We start from the raw sequence: 13548 nt of genomic DNA on the forward strand, positions 1-13548 counted from the left end.
ATTATATCAATTTCCCCTCCAATATTCAACCCGAACATTTTCATTATCATGTCATATTTCCCCAATTCTTTGTAACACCACCATATGTCCATTTTCCGCTTGTGCAATTAAATACTCTGAAAAAGTTAGACGTTAGTTCTTAAACATACATACATACATACATACATACATGTCTTGATTTATACATAGTAATCTTTATAATAGAGCACTTTTCAAAGCCCAGGTTAAGAAGTGCACAACAAAAAAACTGATACAATCAATTCCAGTAATGCAAGATGAAATAAGGCCAAATTAAAAAGATAAAAGAACATTCAGGGGAAATTTAAAAACATAGTAAAGGATTTATTAAACCAGTGGTTCCCAAACGTTTTCACATGAAATACCCACAAACTTACACAAATCAGATGACCAAAATAGTCAAACATTCTGTCATTGAGTTACTTAAGAATGGAATTTTAGTGAAAATAAATGATTCCCCCTTTTTGCTGGGGACCCCCTGGAACCTCCCTCAAGCACCCCTGGGGGTCCCCCGACCCCACTTTGGGAACCACTGTATTAAACCACTAACCTGTTATCAAATGTCTGCAACTCAATTCCTCCATTGCATTGCAATAGAAAATGTCTTAACATTCATGTTGTTATTCTCAAATGAGGGAAAACTGCTCCCTACAATCATCACAAAATATTTTATAAAAACACAGGCAGTTTAGTAATACACTCTAAATAGTCTCATTATAGGCATCATCAGAACCAGCCTGACACATAAGTGAACAAGGTGGCTGCTTAGGGCCCCGTGGCTACCAGAGGACCCCTAAAAGTGCTTGAAATGTCCCTCAAGAGAGCTTAAAACAAAGTGTGTGTTAATGTTTACAACTTTGATGAGAAGGATGAAGCAGAACTATCTGGTCTCCAATGTGTGCTTAAACTAATATTTACAGTACACAAGTTAGTTCAAGTGCCATGGAAAGTGGAAAGACCTTACAATTAAGGGGGGGCAAACCAAATCCTGCTTAGGGCCCCCAAAGGTCTAGGACCGGCCCTGGGCATTATATATAACGCTAGCTAACGTTAGTTGGTCTGTGAACCGTTACTTTTACTTGGCTTCGACTTGGGGCCTGGAGTAGGGGGTCATTTCTACTGCAAATAATTATTTTGCATTTCACTGATGAAGTCGTCACTGTGTCCACGTTCGGACACCACTTGCTGCTATTGGCCATATCCGGACACTTCCGACGTCACGCGCTTTCCGGTCTTTTCGCGGTACTTTGAATTTTCAATCGCCCAAAAATGTAAGTATAATTGATTTATACCCATCAAACAATCTATGTATGAAATTTCGTATATGTACACGGACATTTACATGTCTATTTAGTATATGAAAGTGACTTTGATGAGGGAAAGTAGTAAAACGCCGACCTCGGGCGGCGATCTTTCGCCTACAAAGTTTATTATTTTTACTGTACTGCTGATATGATTTAGCGTTAGCATGAGTATGCATTTTTTTGCTAGCTTTAACACGACTCTGTCTAGGCAGTACGCTTGTCCATAAGCCCAGCAACATCACGTTTATTCATGTATTAGCTAACTATCATCTAACTGCATGTGTGTGAGAGAGAGGATATTGTGTTAAAAGCCAGTAGTGGCTCTTGCTATTGGTAAATGTGGTTATAACGTTATAGCTAGATTAACCTCCAATATAATGCATTTATAAGCTAGCTAGGTTGACAAAAATGTAATGTGTTTTGGATCTCAACGTTTGTAACTTAGCAACTCTTGTGTGGTTTATGTGCTTGGCTGAAAAGATAAAGAAAGTGAGTCAGAAAAGAATAAGGAATAAGAGAGACAGAAGCAGAGAAGATAAAAAAGAGGAACAGTAGAAAACAAGGTAGGCAGTGTGTATGTGTGTGTGTGTGTGTCTCTCTCTGTGTGTGTGTGTGTGTGTGTGTGTGTGTGAGTGTGAGAGAATTGTATTTCCTTTACAGGAGCATCAAGCCCAAAGAAAAAGTGGATATAGAAATTGCCACTTTGGTTGAAGGTAAGTATTTTTGTGTCTATGTGATGTGGCAATTTATAGATTTTGTCAACCTTATTATTAAACAAGACATGACATGCCTAACCTAATTTTGAATTTTAATGTATTTCTAAAAAGAATGTATGTGCATTTGCAGATGCCCAACATCAGGCAGATGAGGAAGAGGGAGAGGAAGACCAAAAAATGGACCCAAGAGGCAATGGACCAGGCCAAGCAGGAGGTGGAAGCAGGCAGGCTCTCTCTACGGCAGGCAGCCATGAGGTTTGGGGTCCCTAAGTCCAGCCTGAGGACCGAAGTCAGCGGAAGAGTGGCCTCCGATTTTTCCATCTGTCGGAGGTCACTCCTCACCCATGCAGACGAAGACTCCCTGGTGGAGTACTGTCTGTACTCTGCTCTGCATGGGTTTCCGCTGACAAAGCCTCAGGTCCTGGCCCACGCCTGGCCATCTACAACCTCCGCCACCAGGAAGAGGACCGCGCTTGGCCAGGCGTGGTGGATAAACTTCAGGGAACGGCAAAAAGATCGCCTAACATCCAGGACCCCAGACTTCATTGACCGTGGGAGGGCATCCTGTGCTAAGAGGGGGCCCATAGAAGACTATTTCCGGCTCCTCACCACCACCCTGGAGGAGCATGTGCTGAGGGAGAAACCCCGTCAGATTTATAACTGTGACGAGACGGGGTTTCAGCTGGAAACCAACAGACGGCAAGTCATCGTGCCCCGGGGGACCAAGCATGCATACAGGCAGGCCCAGGGAACAAGGGAGCACATCACTGTCCTGGCCTGCCTGAACGCGGCTGGGGAGGATATCCCCCCATTTATCATCTACAAGGGGGGATATCCAGGGGGCCCCTACAATAAAGTAGGAGTTCCCAAACGGGAAGTCGCAGGCAGGGTACATAGACAGTGAGCTGTTCAGGAAGTGGTTTGTCGGGCACTTCCTGAAGTTTGCCACCCAGGAGCGCCCGCTGCTGCTGTTAATGGACGGCCACATGTCCCACCTGGATCCAGAGCTTGTCCGGACGGCACAGAGGGAGGGGGTCATTCTCCTTGCCTGCCACCACATCGTCTCACATCCTTCAGCCACTGGATGTGAGTTTCTTCGGACCCTTGAAGGCAGATTTCTCTGGTGTTACAGGAGATCTGTCGGCAGTGAACCACTCCTTCATGGTTTCCAAGAAGGAGTTTTCAAGGGTCTTAAGGGACTCATACCAGAGGGTGAAGGATCGGGGGCTTGTGGTGGCTGGGTTTAGGAAGAGTGGCCTTTACCCTCTGGACCCGATGGCCATTGACTGGTCACGGGTCATGCCGTCCGGGCGTGGGACCTCCTCACCACTTCCACCAACCCCATCGGCATCTTCCTGGGCTGGGCCTGATGTTACCCACCCCATAACACCCTCACCCCCACCACAGAGTCCACCTACCCACCCCATAACACCCCCACCCCCACCACAGAGTCCACCTACCCACCCCATAACACCCCACCCCCACCACAGAGTCCACCTACCCACCCCATAATACCCCCACCCCAAAGTCAACCAGCCCCTATCCTTCATCCCCAGAATCCACCAGCCAATCCCTACCTCACCCATCCCTGGTAACATCAGGCCGGATAACAGTAGATCTGGCCCACCTCCTGGGCGAAATAAACTACAACAAAAGCACTGGCAAGGTCAGGAGGAATATCACCAAGGCCAGGATACTGACAGCCCAGGAGATGTCCGACACCATCGAGGAGGTGGAGGACCGTGCTGCAAGGCAGGAGGCCCAAGCTCTGGCCAGAAGAGACCGAGAGCAGCAGCGGGCCAGAGACACCAGCCCGGCAGCCACTTCCTCTACCCTGCCTAGCGGCTCCCGCCCCAGCCCCAGAAGAACTTGGCCCCTCGGGCTGCACCAGCAACCAGCTCCGGCATTTCCATCGCCGGTCCCTCAGCACCCTCTGCCCCTCTTGTGCCTCCCACGGTTCCCAGCTGCCTGCCACCAGCGGCAGACCATCCCGGACGAGCCTGCCTGCAGAGGGACACCACCACCCTCCATCTCCTGGTCAGCAAATTATATCAATCAGTCAAAATACTTGTATTAAACCTTGTTATAATAATAAAATATTATTATTCTTTTAGAGCCTTCCACATCGGGTGCAGGATTGGGCCGCCGAGGGTCCACTTCTTCCTCTCCCTCCCACTGTAAATACTTAATATAATCTGTTAAAAACAAGCAAGATTTATATTTATGTTAGTGACATTAGCCATGGTGAAAAGTAAACAAAACATTTTTATTTATACAGCAAAAAGAACCAGCTCCTCCTCCTCCCTGTCTGTTGGGCCCACGACATCCACCGGTAGTGTACTCAATGTTAACGGTCTTTGCATGCCAATTATTATTATTATATTATATATATTCTTAAAACACTTTTCTTTTTGTGAGTAGGTCACACCGCTGTAAAGAGGAGACTGGAGCCGACAGTCTGGCGGTGTGGCGGTGCAGGGAACCCGAACCTCCAGAGGCTCCAGAGGGATTGGTGTCGTGGGTCCAGTGTGACAACTGCCACAAGTGGTTTCACACCACTTGTGTCAGCTGGGAGGAGGATGAGCTGAACAATAATGAATTTTGGTGTTTTTGGTGCTCAGATGTTTAATTTATTTGTATTTATTTATTTATTTATTTATTTATTTTAAATGTTTTGTCTGTTTTTATTGTTATTAAATATAATTTTTGAACAATTATGAAACTTTTTTTTTTTACTATAAATCTTAGTATAATAGTATTTTATTGCATGCATGCATATATATATATATATATATATATATATATATATATATATATATATATAAAAATGTATGTATGTTGCTTATTTTCATGCAATAGTTGTAAGATATCGAAAATGAGAATTGGTAATTTAACAAAACATCCAGTAGGTGGTGCTATAGGCTAAAAATGGAAGTTAAGATGCTTTTATTGCACAATTCAGAGTTGTCATTTTATTGTGAAGGACGGAAGTATCATCCCGGAAGTTTTGACAGCACTGCAGCAACTTAATACCTCCGAAAACCCAGCAGCGGCCATTGTTTACAGTTAGGAGATAGGGGTGTCCGGTTATGGCCAAGGGTAGCGTACGGCTAATTCAGCGGTGTTCGCGGACTTTAGCCAACTCTTATAAAGTAAAACCTTAAGTAAATTGTTAAAACAATATACCGTTAGAAAGGTGACAACTTACACTTTAGTTTAACACCATTAAATTAACTGAAAACATTAATAGATCATTTATATTCCTATCATAACAGATATTGTGATAGAACGTTAGCCAATAAGTGTCCGAACGTGGACACAGTGACGCTACATATCCTCCAATCCGTTAATATGGTCATGTCTGTCATTAAAAATCAGCATGGGACTTGATGAAGTTACCTTGTTATTGTACTCCTCCACAAAGCTGCCGAGCGCCAGGCGGAACCGTTTGTCCGGCCGGACACTCCAGTTCATGGCGTAAACTGTCCACGGCGCCTCGTATTTGTATATTTCTTTACGTTTACCGTGTAGCGACATCTTCCACACGTCTACAAATAACCTCTAATGGAGAACTAATCACCAGCAGGACAACAAGACACAACCACCTAACGTTATGCTAACATTAGTTAGCTAGCTAGCTAACGTTCACTTATTGTCTCTGCTAACGCTGTGTAGCTAATTCGTATGATGTAGCTAGCTAGCTAGCTAGTAAACTCGGTATCTGTTGAGTTCATGTAGTCGGGACGCTTTACATGAGGTAAAAGCTTCACGTTTCAAATAAAAAAACAGTTACATGTATCAAATTAACCGCACACAGCTGCTGAAAGATGTTCTATAAGGCAGCAATGGCGACGACAGGAGGACAAAAATAATGCGACGATTAGCGTCATCGAGGCTGCTGGTGCTACCTTCATGGGGTGGCACGAATATCGTGTATGTCATAACAAAGCTAAAAAACGGCCCAGCAAGTAGTTTTGGGGGGAAACGATGTGTTTGATACTCGAGTTCCTGAGAGGTTTAAGGGACGTATAGTTAATAGATTATGAATTGTGTAGTGTATTTGCGATTTTTCTGCCAACAATTTGAATGCCCAACGAGTTCTAAGTTTAAACAACTTCACGGAAGGAGAGTTTAATAATCCATGGAGTTTACGAGAAGTACTTGAAGGCAGCATGAGAGAGGATGTGTTCCTAACTCGAGAAGATGTTATGAAAAAGCTGTTTTTGTGTACATACAGGTATGTTGAGGTTAACAGTTTTTACTTAATTGAGACTTACATCTCTTTTGAATTTATAAATATGAATCAGGTTGTACTTGGCCATTTCTCCCACCCTCCATTAGCCTGTATATTGGGACCCTCCCTACATTTAGCTGTGATTTGACCATTCTACTGAAATGCTTGTAGGATGGTCAATGTGTTTTCATGCACCTTAAGCACATCAGTGATGTTGCCAATGGCAACAGTGCACACAAAAGCAACTCTTGTTCCTCTCAGCAATATGTGTATGGTAATTCATCAGAAATGATAGCACATTTGTAGAAACAGAGTTTTGACATCTAATTTGCCTTTAATGCTGCCACACACTTTGTTTTTTCCACCTGGTAAAAGCTAAAACATTTGCTTGTCCGGTCATCACACATGGTTTTTATAAATGAGTTTCCATACCACAGTGTTTGCCAAATCTGATGATATTTGCATCACTTTTCATGAGCAGAGGTTAATGGACATGTAAGGGCTTTAATCATTCACTTCGACATTACAATATTTACTCAGCTCAAGATTAGAATCTATGACAGGTGTATGGAAGACCTACAACTTTATTTTTTGCTTTCTGGTGGCACCTATTCTGGCATATGGTATATGAATATAAATTCTTTAGTCGTTTTTGTTCCCTTTTTAGCCATGCTATTGGAATCAAATTGAATCTCCTGTTCTCTGCGGTTCTTCTCTTTTCCATAAATATATGATTTGCAAAACTGACATTGAAACCAGCTCACGTATTTGATTAATGTCAAACAAGTGCAGCAGCTCCCACAGATGTTTGACACTTTGGTCAAGGCAACAAGACACAGCAGCACAATTTATTTTCATGCTCTTAAATATTATATATATATATATATATATATATATATATATATATATATATATATATATATATATATATATTCATAATGTTGCTTGGGATACTTCTTCGTTCCGAGCGTCTGTCCAACAACTCCTCCACATCCACATTTGTCTTGGAAGAATTTGATTTTGAGGCATGTAAACACCTTGAGGAGGGCATATATAGTTGGGATTTTTTTACAATGCCGCGCTTTGCCCTCGGTTTTCCTGCATCTATTGCCATCCTCTGGGATATGTTTAAGACATACAGGAGAGGAACTCCCTTCCCACCAAATGATTTTTTCATTTGCAACTTCTCCGTCATGGATGGTGTCTTCTTGGTCGTAGTCTCAGCGGGAAATACTGAGCTTTTTGGAGCGTGTCTCCTCTTCAATATTATGCACAAAAAAAGGTTTTATTTATCCCACCTGCATTATTCAATCATTTGTTCTGGAAGAGTTGGCTGTTTGAAGCGATTTGGGACTTTATTTATCTTTTGATGTGGGAGACCCCTCCTGATGGCTTGTATCTGTCTGGACTGTTTCCTGGCTGTGGTCCATCCAATCACCTACCACAAGAGGAAAAGTCTGACTCCCAGGGTCGTGATGGCTGTCATTGTTTGGACTTTGACGATTGCATACTTTCTTATTAACAATTTACACTACACCATGTTTGCCACTGTGCCATTTATAATAGCTATGGTGATAATTGTAATCTGTGATTCTTTCATCCTCCATACACTAACTAAGTCTGACCCTGGCAGAAAAAACATCCACCTGCAGAAGCAAAGAGCCATTCAGACCCTCATCAACAGCCTGGTGATGACAGTCTTGTCTTACCTTCCTCCAGTGCTTCTGTTAGCAATTGGAAGGCCCCTGATCAGCACTCTCAATACTATACCAATTACCATTACTTCCAGTTTAGGCTCTGCTGTCATGCCTATACTCCACCTAAAAAATCATGGCAAATTGGATTGTTTCAGGCTTGGAGGCTGCAGGAAGTCTTAATTCATGCCTCATCAGCTAATTTCTGCTTCTTCCTCTGATATATTTAGGTGCTGTAGAAGCTAAAAAAACATTTTAACTTTCAGCTCTGATATGATATAAAGTTGAAATAAACCTCAAACTTAACTTTCAAATAAGCCATTATCCTATGATGTATTATATATGACACGTTTTTACATGATTATTTCCTTGGTTTTATTCATTTAATGTTATATACTTATATGTTGTTCATTTGATGTCATTTGCACTAATGATTTGTTTTGCCCTAATAGAAACAGAACGTTGAAAAAAAACATAGTTCTCTGATATACTAAAATCTGCATTCTTAGGACTAGTGCTGCACAATAAATTGTTTTTTGTATTGGCATTGCAATATCGACTTGCACAATAAACACATCGCAAAAGGCTGCGACATATCACAAAAGACACTCAATCAGAAAACAGCACTTTAAAATGTAACTGTAATTCTTTTTTTAATGGTGCCTTTTATGGTTAATTTAATGTTCAGTTTGTTCAATAACAGAATGTTGGAAATGATTTTCTTTCATTTGTTTAAAATTTCAACAATCAATTTCTTATATTTTATTAGAATAGTGAAAGCAGCAGAAGGGAAGAACTGAGTACACTTTAATATCTGTTTATTTATCACCAGTCATATTGTTTTAGAGATAGTCAACAACGTTATTGCATATTGCATATTTTCCTCATATTTTCCTCATATTTTCCTCATATTTTCCTCATATTTTGCAGCCCTACTTAAGTCGCTGCATGTTTGCTTTGGAACGTGTGTACGTAAATTAATGTTGATATTGTGATTAGAAATCAATAGTTAAATGTCTCACAAAGTAAAACTTAAAATAAAGCTGATGAACTCATTTTGTTTTTCTCATTATTATTGACAGTAAACTGCAGTTCCTCTATAGTGGAGAACAGGTAAACACAGAAGACCCAGAGGTGGTTCTGGATTCCCCTGAAGGTACTTCATTTCCCATAATGCCTAATAGATGGGATAGCTGGTGGAAATTTCTGAGGAACACTTTAGAGTCAGCACTGGAACTTTAATCAGGATAAATAGAAAGAAACCCTAAACGTTTTAACTAACAGTACATGAACTATGGATACAAAATTAAAGTTCTACTGGCTTTGAATAGAACACATCAGAACAAAATACACCATCAGCACTGTCTAGAAGACGTGCTTCTGTGTATAATTTCCTATAATTTAAAACCTGAGACAGTGATCTAACAAAAGTAATGAAAAGTCCAATAAACATGTGAAACAAAGTCATACTGCTATACACAAGCACATCACCTGGATTACTTTGTAAAATCAAAGACATATTTTCCACGACAATGATCATATTACAAATGTAAATGATGAAGGCAGGAAGGTCAGCTTTCATGACAGTTGTGCTCATGCAGGTGTGCAGGTATAAACAAACATTTGCATACTGGGCTACTGATGTATGCTGGAAAAACAATATTTGTGTTTTTCTCCTTGAATGACAGATTTTTGCCTCATTGTTTCAATGTTTTACAGTAATCTCACCGGTAAAATGAATTTCGTTTGTTGTGATTTAGTCCTATTCTATTATTTTACATGTGTTTTATCATGATGCTCTTACAATGAATACGATAAAATCAAACTTTATTTATCCCACAAATTTAGACTCTGATTCACATTTATATATAGATTAGTATGTATGCCAGACTGCACCATAACAACATTGCTTACCTGCTCCAGCCTAGAACATCAAGGCAGACCCTTCTGTCTATTCAAAGAGCCCAAAATATGGAGTACGGGTCCAGTCTAAAACTCCAGGGAAAGTTGGCAAAACTGCCCTGCGCGGACCACTCTGTATCACACACTATCTACAGCAACGCCACCATCAGTGAGGAGACCCTTACTTTCTGTATAAAAGAACGCCTGCAGGTTCTTCCTACAGAAAACAACTCATCACTGTGGTTTCCTTCCATCCATTCACCCCTCTGTCCATCATTTAAAGGACTACATACTGCCAGACCTGACAGACTAGTGGACCTCATTGCTGCTCAGATTCCTTGCGTGACTGATGAGCAGATCTTTAAACACACTACTGTATAATCTGAGTGGTTTAACTCACCTGCAAACACTCTTCTAGGAATTGCAGTTAAACTCTTTGAGGTGTCATGTGCATTTGACTTGTTGATGGAGGACTCTTAGTGTTCTAAGACTCTAAAATATCAGTCATTGTTATCTACCATTGAGAACCTTGGGTACAAATGCAAGCTCATTGTGCTAGTGTTTGGTAGTCTAGATCAGTGTTTCTCAAATGGGGTACGCGTACCCCTGGGGGTACTTTGGAGTACTGCAGGGGGTATGTGATCTTTTTGCAAAATGTTTAAAAATATGTCATGCATAATTCCTAAAATAATTATACTATAATAATGAATGAATTAACCCTTGTGTTGATTTCGGATCAAATTGACCCGTTTTCAATTTTTGTTTTATATCATAAAATATGGAATGTAGAAATAAGCGCTGAAAATGTGTAGAAGAAAAATTTTACGATTTAAAAGGTTGGAAAAAGAAAAAAAAACTGGGGTTTTTCAATGATGGATGAACATTTTTGCAAAATGTTTAAATCTAAAATATTGTTCTTCTTTATATAGATGTAAATGGTCATAAAAACACAATTCCTGAAAAAATAATTATACTATGCCCCCCTTCCTCATTTAATGAATGAATCAAGGACAACACAAGTAAACACAAAATGCAATTTGTAAATGAAGGTGTTTATTATTAAAGGAAAAAAAATCCAAACCATTGTGTTGATTTAAAACGGATCAAATTGAGTTCAATTTTTCAATTTTTGCCACACCTGTTCACAATCAAGGCATTTTATATCATAAAATATGGAATGTGAGAAAGAAATAAAGATCTATCAGTCTGAAAAGCTTTGTGTAGCGAACCAAGAAAATTTTCGAAGACACGATTTAAAGGGTTGGCCGCCCAAAAACCCCAAGAAAAAAACACAAAAACTGTGAACTGCAAAAAGGTCAGCGTTCATGCCTCACCATCAGGAAAAAACATTAGAAAAAAATGCTGAGCAAAAAGAACAACAAAGCTCGTTTCCAGAACACATCTTGATGATCCCCAAGATTTTGGGACAACATTTGACAAAAGTGGAACTCTTTGTAGCATTTAAATGTTTTCAAAAAAGAACATTATACCAAGTAAAAAAAAATATTTCATGGTTGTTTTGTTTAGTAAAAAATCTATCATCCTGAAGGAGAATGTCCGACCATCTGTTTGTTCTTCAATGATTTATGGCTGAAGAAAAACAAAATGTAAATTTTTAGCCAAAGTCCTGGTTGAGATGTTGTGGTATGACCTTAAAAACTCATGGAAAACCCTCTTAAAAAAACAATTCTGCAAAATTCAAAAGGGTAAAAGTACAATGCACATTAGGTTTAGGGGGAAAAATGGTTTGATTTTTTTTTCTCCTTTAATGATAAAACCTTCATTTACAAATTGCCTTGTGTTGTGACTATTGTTTAAATTGGTTGATGTTCAAACACTTAATGTGACAAACATGCAAAGGAACAGGAAATGAGGAAGGGGGCAAACACTTTTTCACACCACTGTACATAGACTGGCGATCCATGGACTTGCATGGGGGGGGCGGGGGGGCTATCTAAAACATTGGCCAAACAGTTGGCAAAGTACTGTTCAATCTCAGCAACTATAGCAAGCATGTTTATTTGGAAAAGGTGATGTTTCCTGTACCCTGAGAATTGTATAATTCATAACAATGGTCTAAATCTGTTTTAATCTGTTGGATCATTCAGGAAATTTGATTCCTATTGGAATTTGACTTGTAATGTGGAATCAAAAAAAGTATAATAAAATGTGTGTGTGTATGTGAGAATACAGATGAGATGAGTAACAATTACATTACATTGTTTTACACACAAAACATCATCATTAACATGTTTAAGATTGTAAGCAATAGTCAAATGAAATGACCCATCTGGATGCTACATATTTTGACGCCTACATCCTGAAATCACTTGACACTTATGCTTACTGACTGCTCACGTTTGAGTTTACATCAAGTTATTTACATCATCTGTTAAGTAGCATATTTGTGTAAGTAAATACCGTACATAGCATTTAAAATCTTTATGGTATTTCTAAAGGCTGCATTAAAAAAAAACATAACTCATGAATGGTTAAAACCAGAGGCTTCCTGGATTGATGATTTGATAAAGATATAGGCCTACAGTAGTGACACACATACCAAACCTTGTGAACTGTTACACCACCAAATTTCCCAGATTCCCCAAATAGAGCAGAGGCATGATCACACTCCCTGCACTGCAGGTTATCAGGATCGGTATTGCTAAAAAAGCATCCATACTCTTTGTCATCACTGATAATCAGATCCCCCAGGATGTATGAGGGGACGGTCACGACCATACTGTTGCTGATGATCTGAAGAGCCGCCTTCTTGGTCCTGTGGTGGAGGTCTCCACCTGCACGGAGGGACTTCTTCAGAGTCCAGAGGATGGAGACATCACACGTGACAATGACGGGCAGTGCTAAGATATACACGGACATGGGCCAGGCGCTGTGGTTCAGCTCATCAACTACTGTGGACGCGTTTCAACAGACATGACTTGCCACAGGAGGAAGTTACACAATCCAAATGGGACAAAACACAAGAAGACCAAGTCCATGGTGGGGAGGTTGAGCATGAAGAAGTCGTTTGGGGGAGACAGAGGATCCTGCTTTGTGTCTCTGAAACAGTTCCCAGAGAACAGTGACACATGGAGGACATCCCACCAGAGAGAAGAGAGCGCTGAGAGAAGCCCAGACTAGAATACCTGCCATCTTGTCTTCAGTGTCCAAACAGTTCCACTGCAGGCTCACTGAAGTTTAATGTTAGATTCTGAGAGCGAGGATGCAATTAGAGGAACATTAGTTACACTTTACTTGAAGGTATCTACATACTACATAAGAATGACACTGTCATGATTGTGTCATAAACATTATAAACAAGTCATAAACATTTATGACATTTTAGTGTCATTTGGTTTTGTCATAACAAGTTATGGTAAGGGTTCATGACAGTGTCATGTCACTCTTATGTAGATACCTTCAAGTAAAGTGTTACCAACATTTCTTACCAGCAGTGACATCTTTATCAGTAGGCTACTTAAATAACACATAACATAATGAGGCAAATAAAAATCCAAACTGGTAGGCTAATTTCCAGTTGTCTCCTCCACCTTATTTATCACAAGCCACGATCTGTGTGACTGTCACAACGGGGGATGCGAGGCTTGGACCCAAATGCAGAGAGCAGGCAAGAGTATGTTGAGCTTGAGGATTTATTTAACAAAAACAAAGTTCAAACC

The 13548-nt window shown here is 40.3% G+C and overlaps 1 protein-coding gene and 1 long non-coding RNA gene across 2 annotated transcripts in view; one reads left to right on the forward strand and one right to left on the reverse strand.

Annotated features, from left to right (window-relative positions):
* Positions 1-5960, reverse strand: part of LOC114548228 (DDB1- and CUL4-associated factor 7) — a 12794-nt gene extending 6834 nt beyond the window's left edge. Inside the window, exon 1 of the mRNA XM_028568046.1 lies at positions 5438-5960. Coding sequence (XP_028423847.1) covers positions 5438-5575 — 138 coding nt within the window. The 5' untranslated portion in view covers positions 5576-5960. The remainder of the gene's footprint in view (positions 1-5437) is intronic.
* Positions 3981-4403, forward strand: LOC114548229 (uncharacterized). The gene is made up of 3 exons (XR_003691335.1): positions 3981-4075; positions 4153-4215; positions 4317-4403. It is a non-coding gene; the product is annotated as an uncharacterized LOC114548229 (long non-coding RNA).
* Positions 5961-13548: the final 7588 nt, after the last annotated feature.

Source organism: Perca flavescens, chromosome 21, assembly GCF_004354835.1.
Source record: "Perca flavescens isolate YP-PL-M2 chromosome 21, PFLA_1.0, whole genome shotgun sequence".
In the NCBI taxonomy this organism is placed as follows: domain Eukaryota; kingdom Metazoa; phylum Chordata; class Actinopteri; order Perciformes; family Percidae; genus Perca; species Perca flavescens.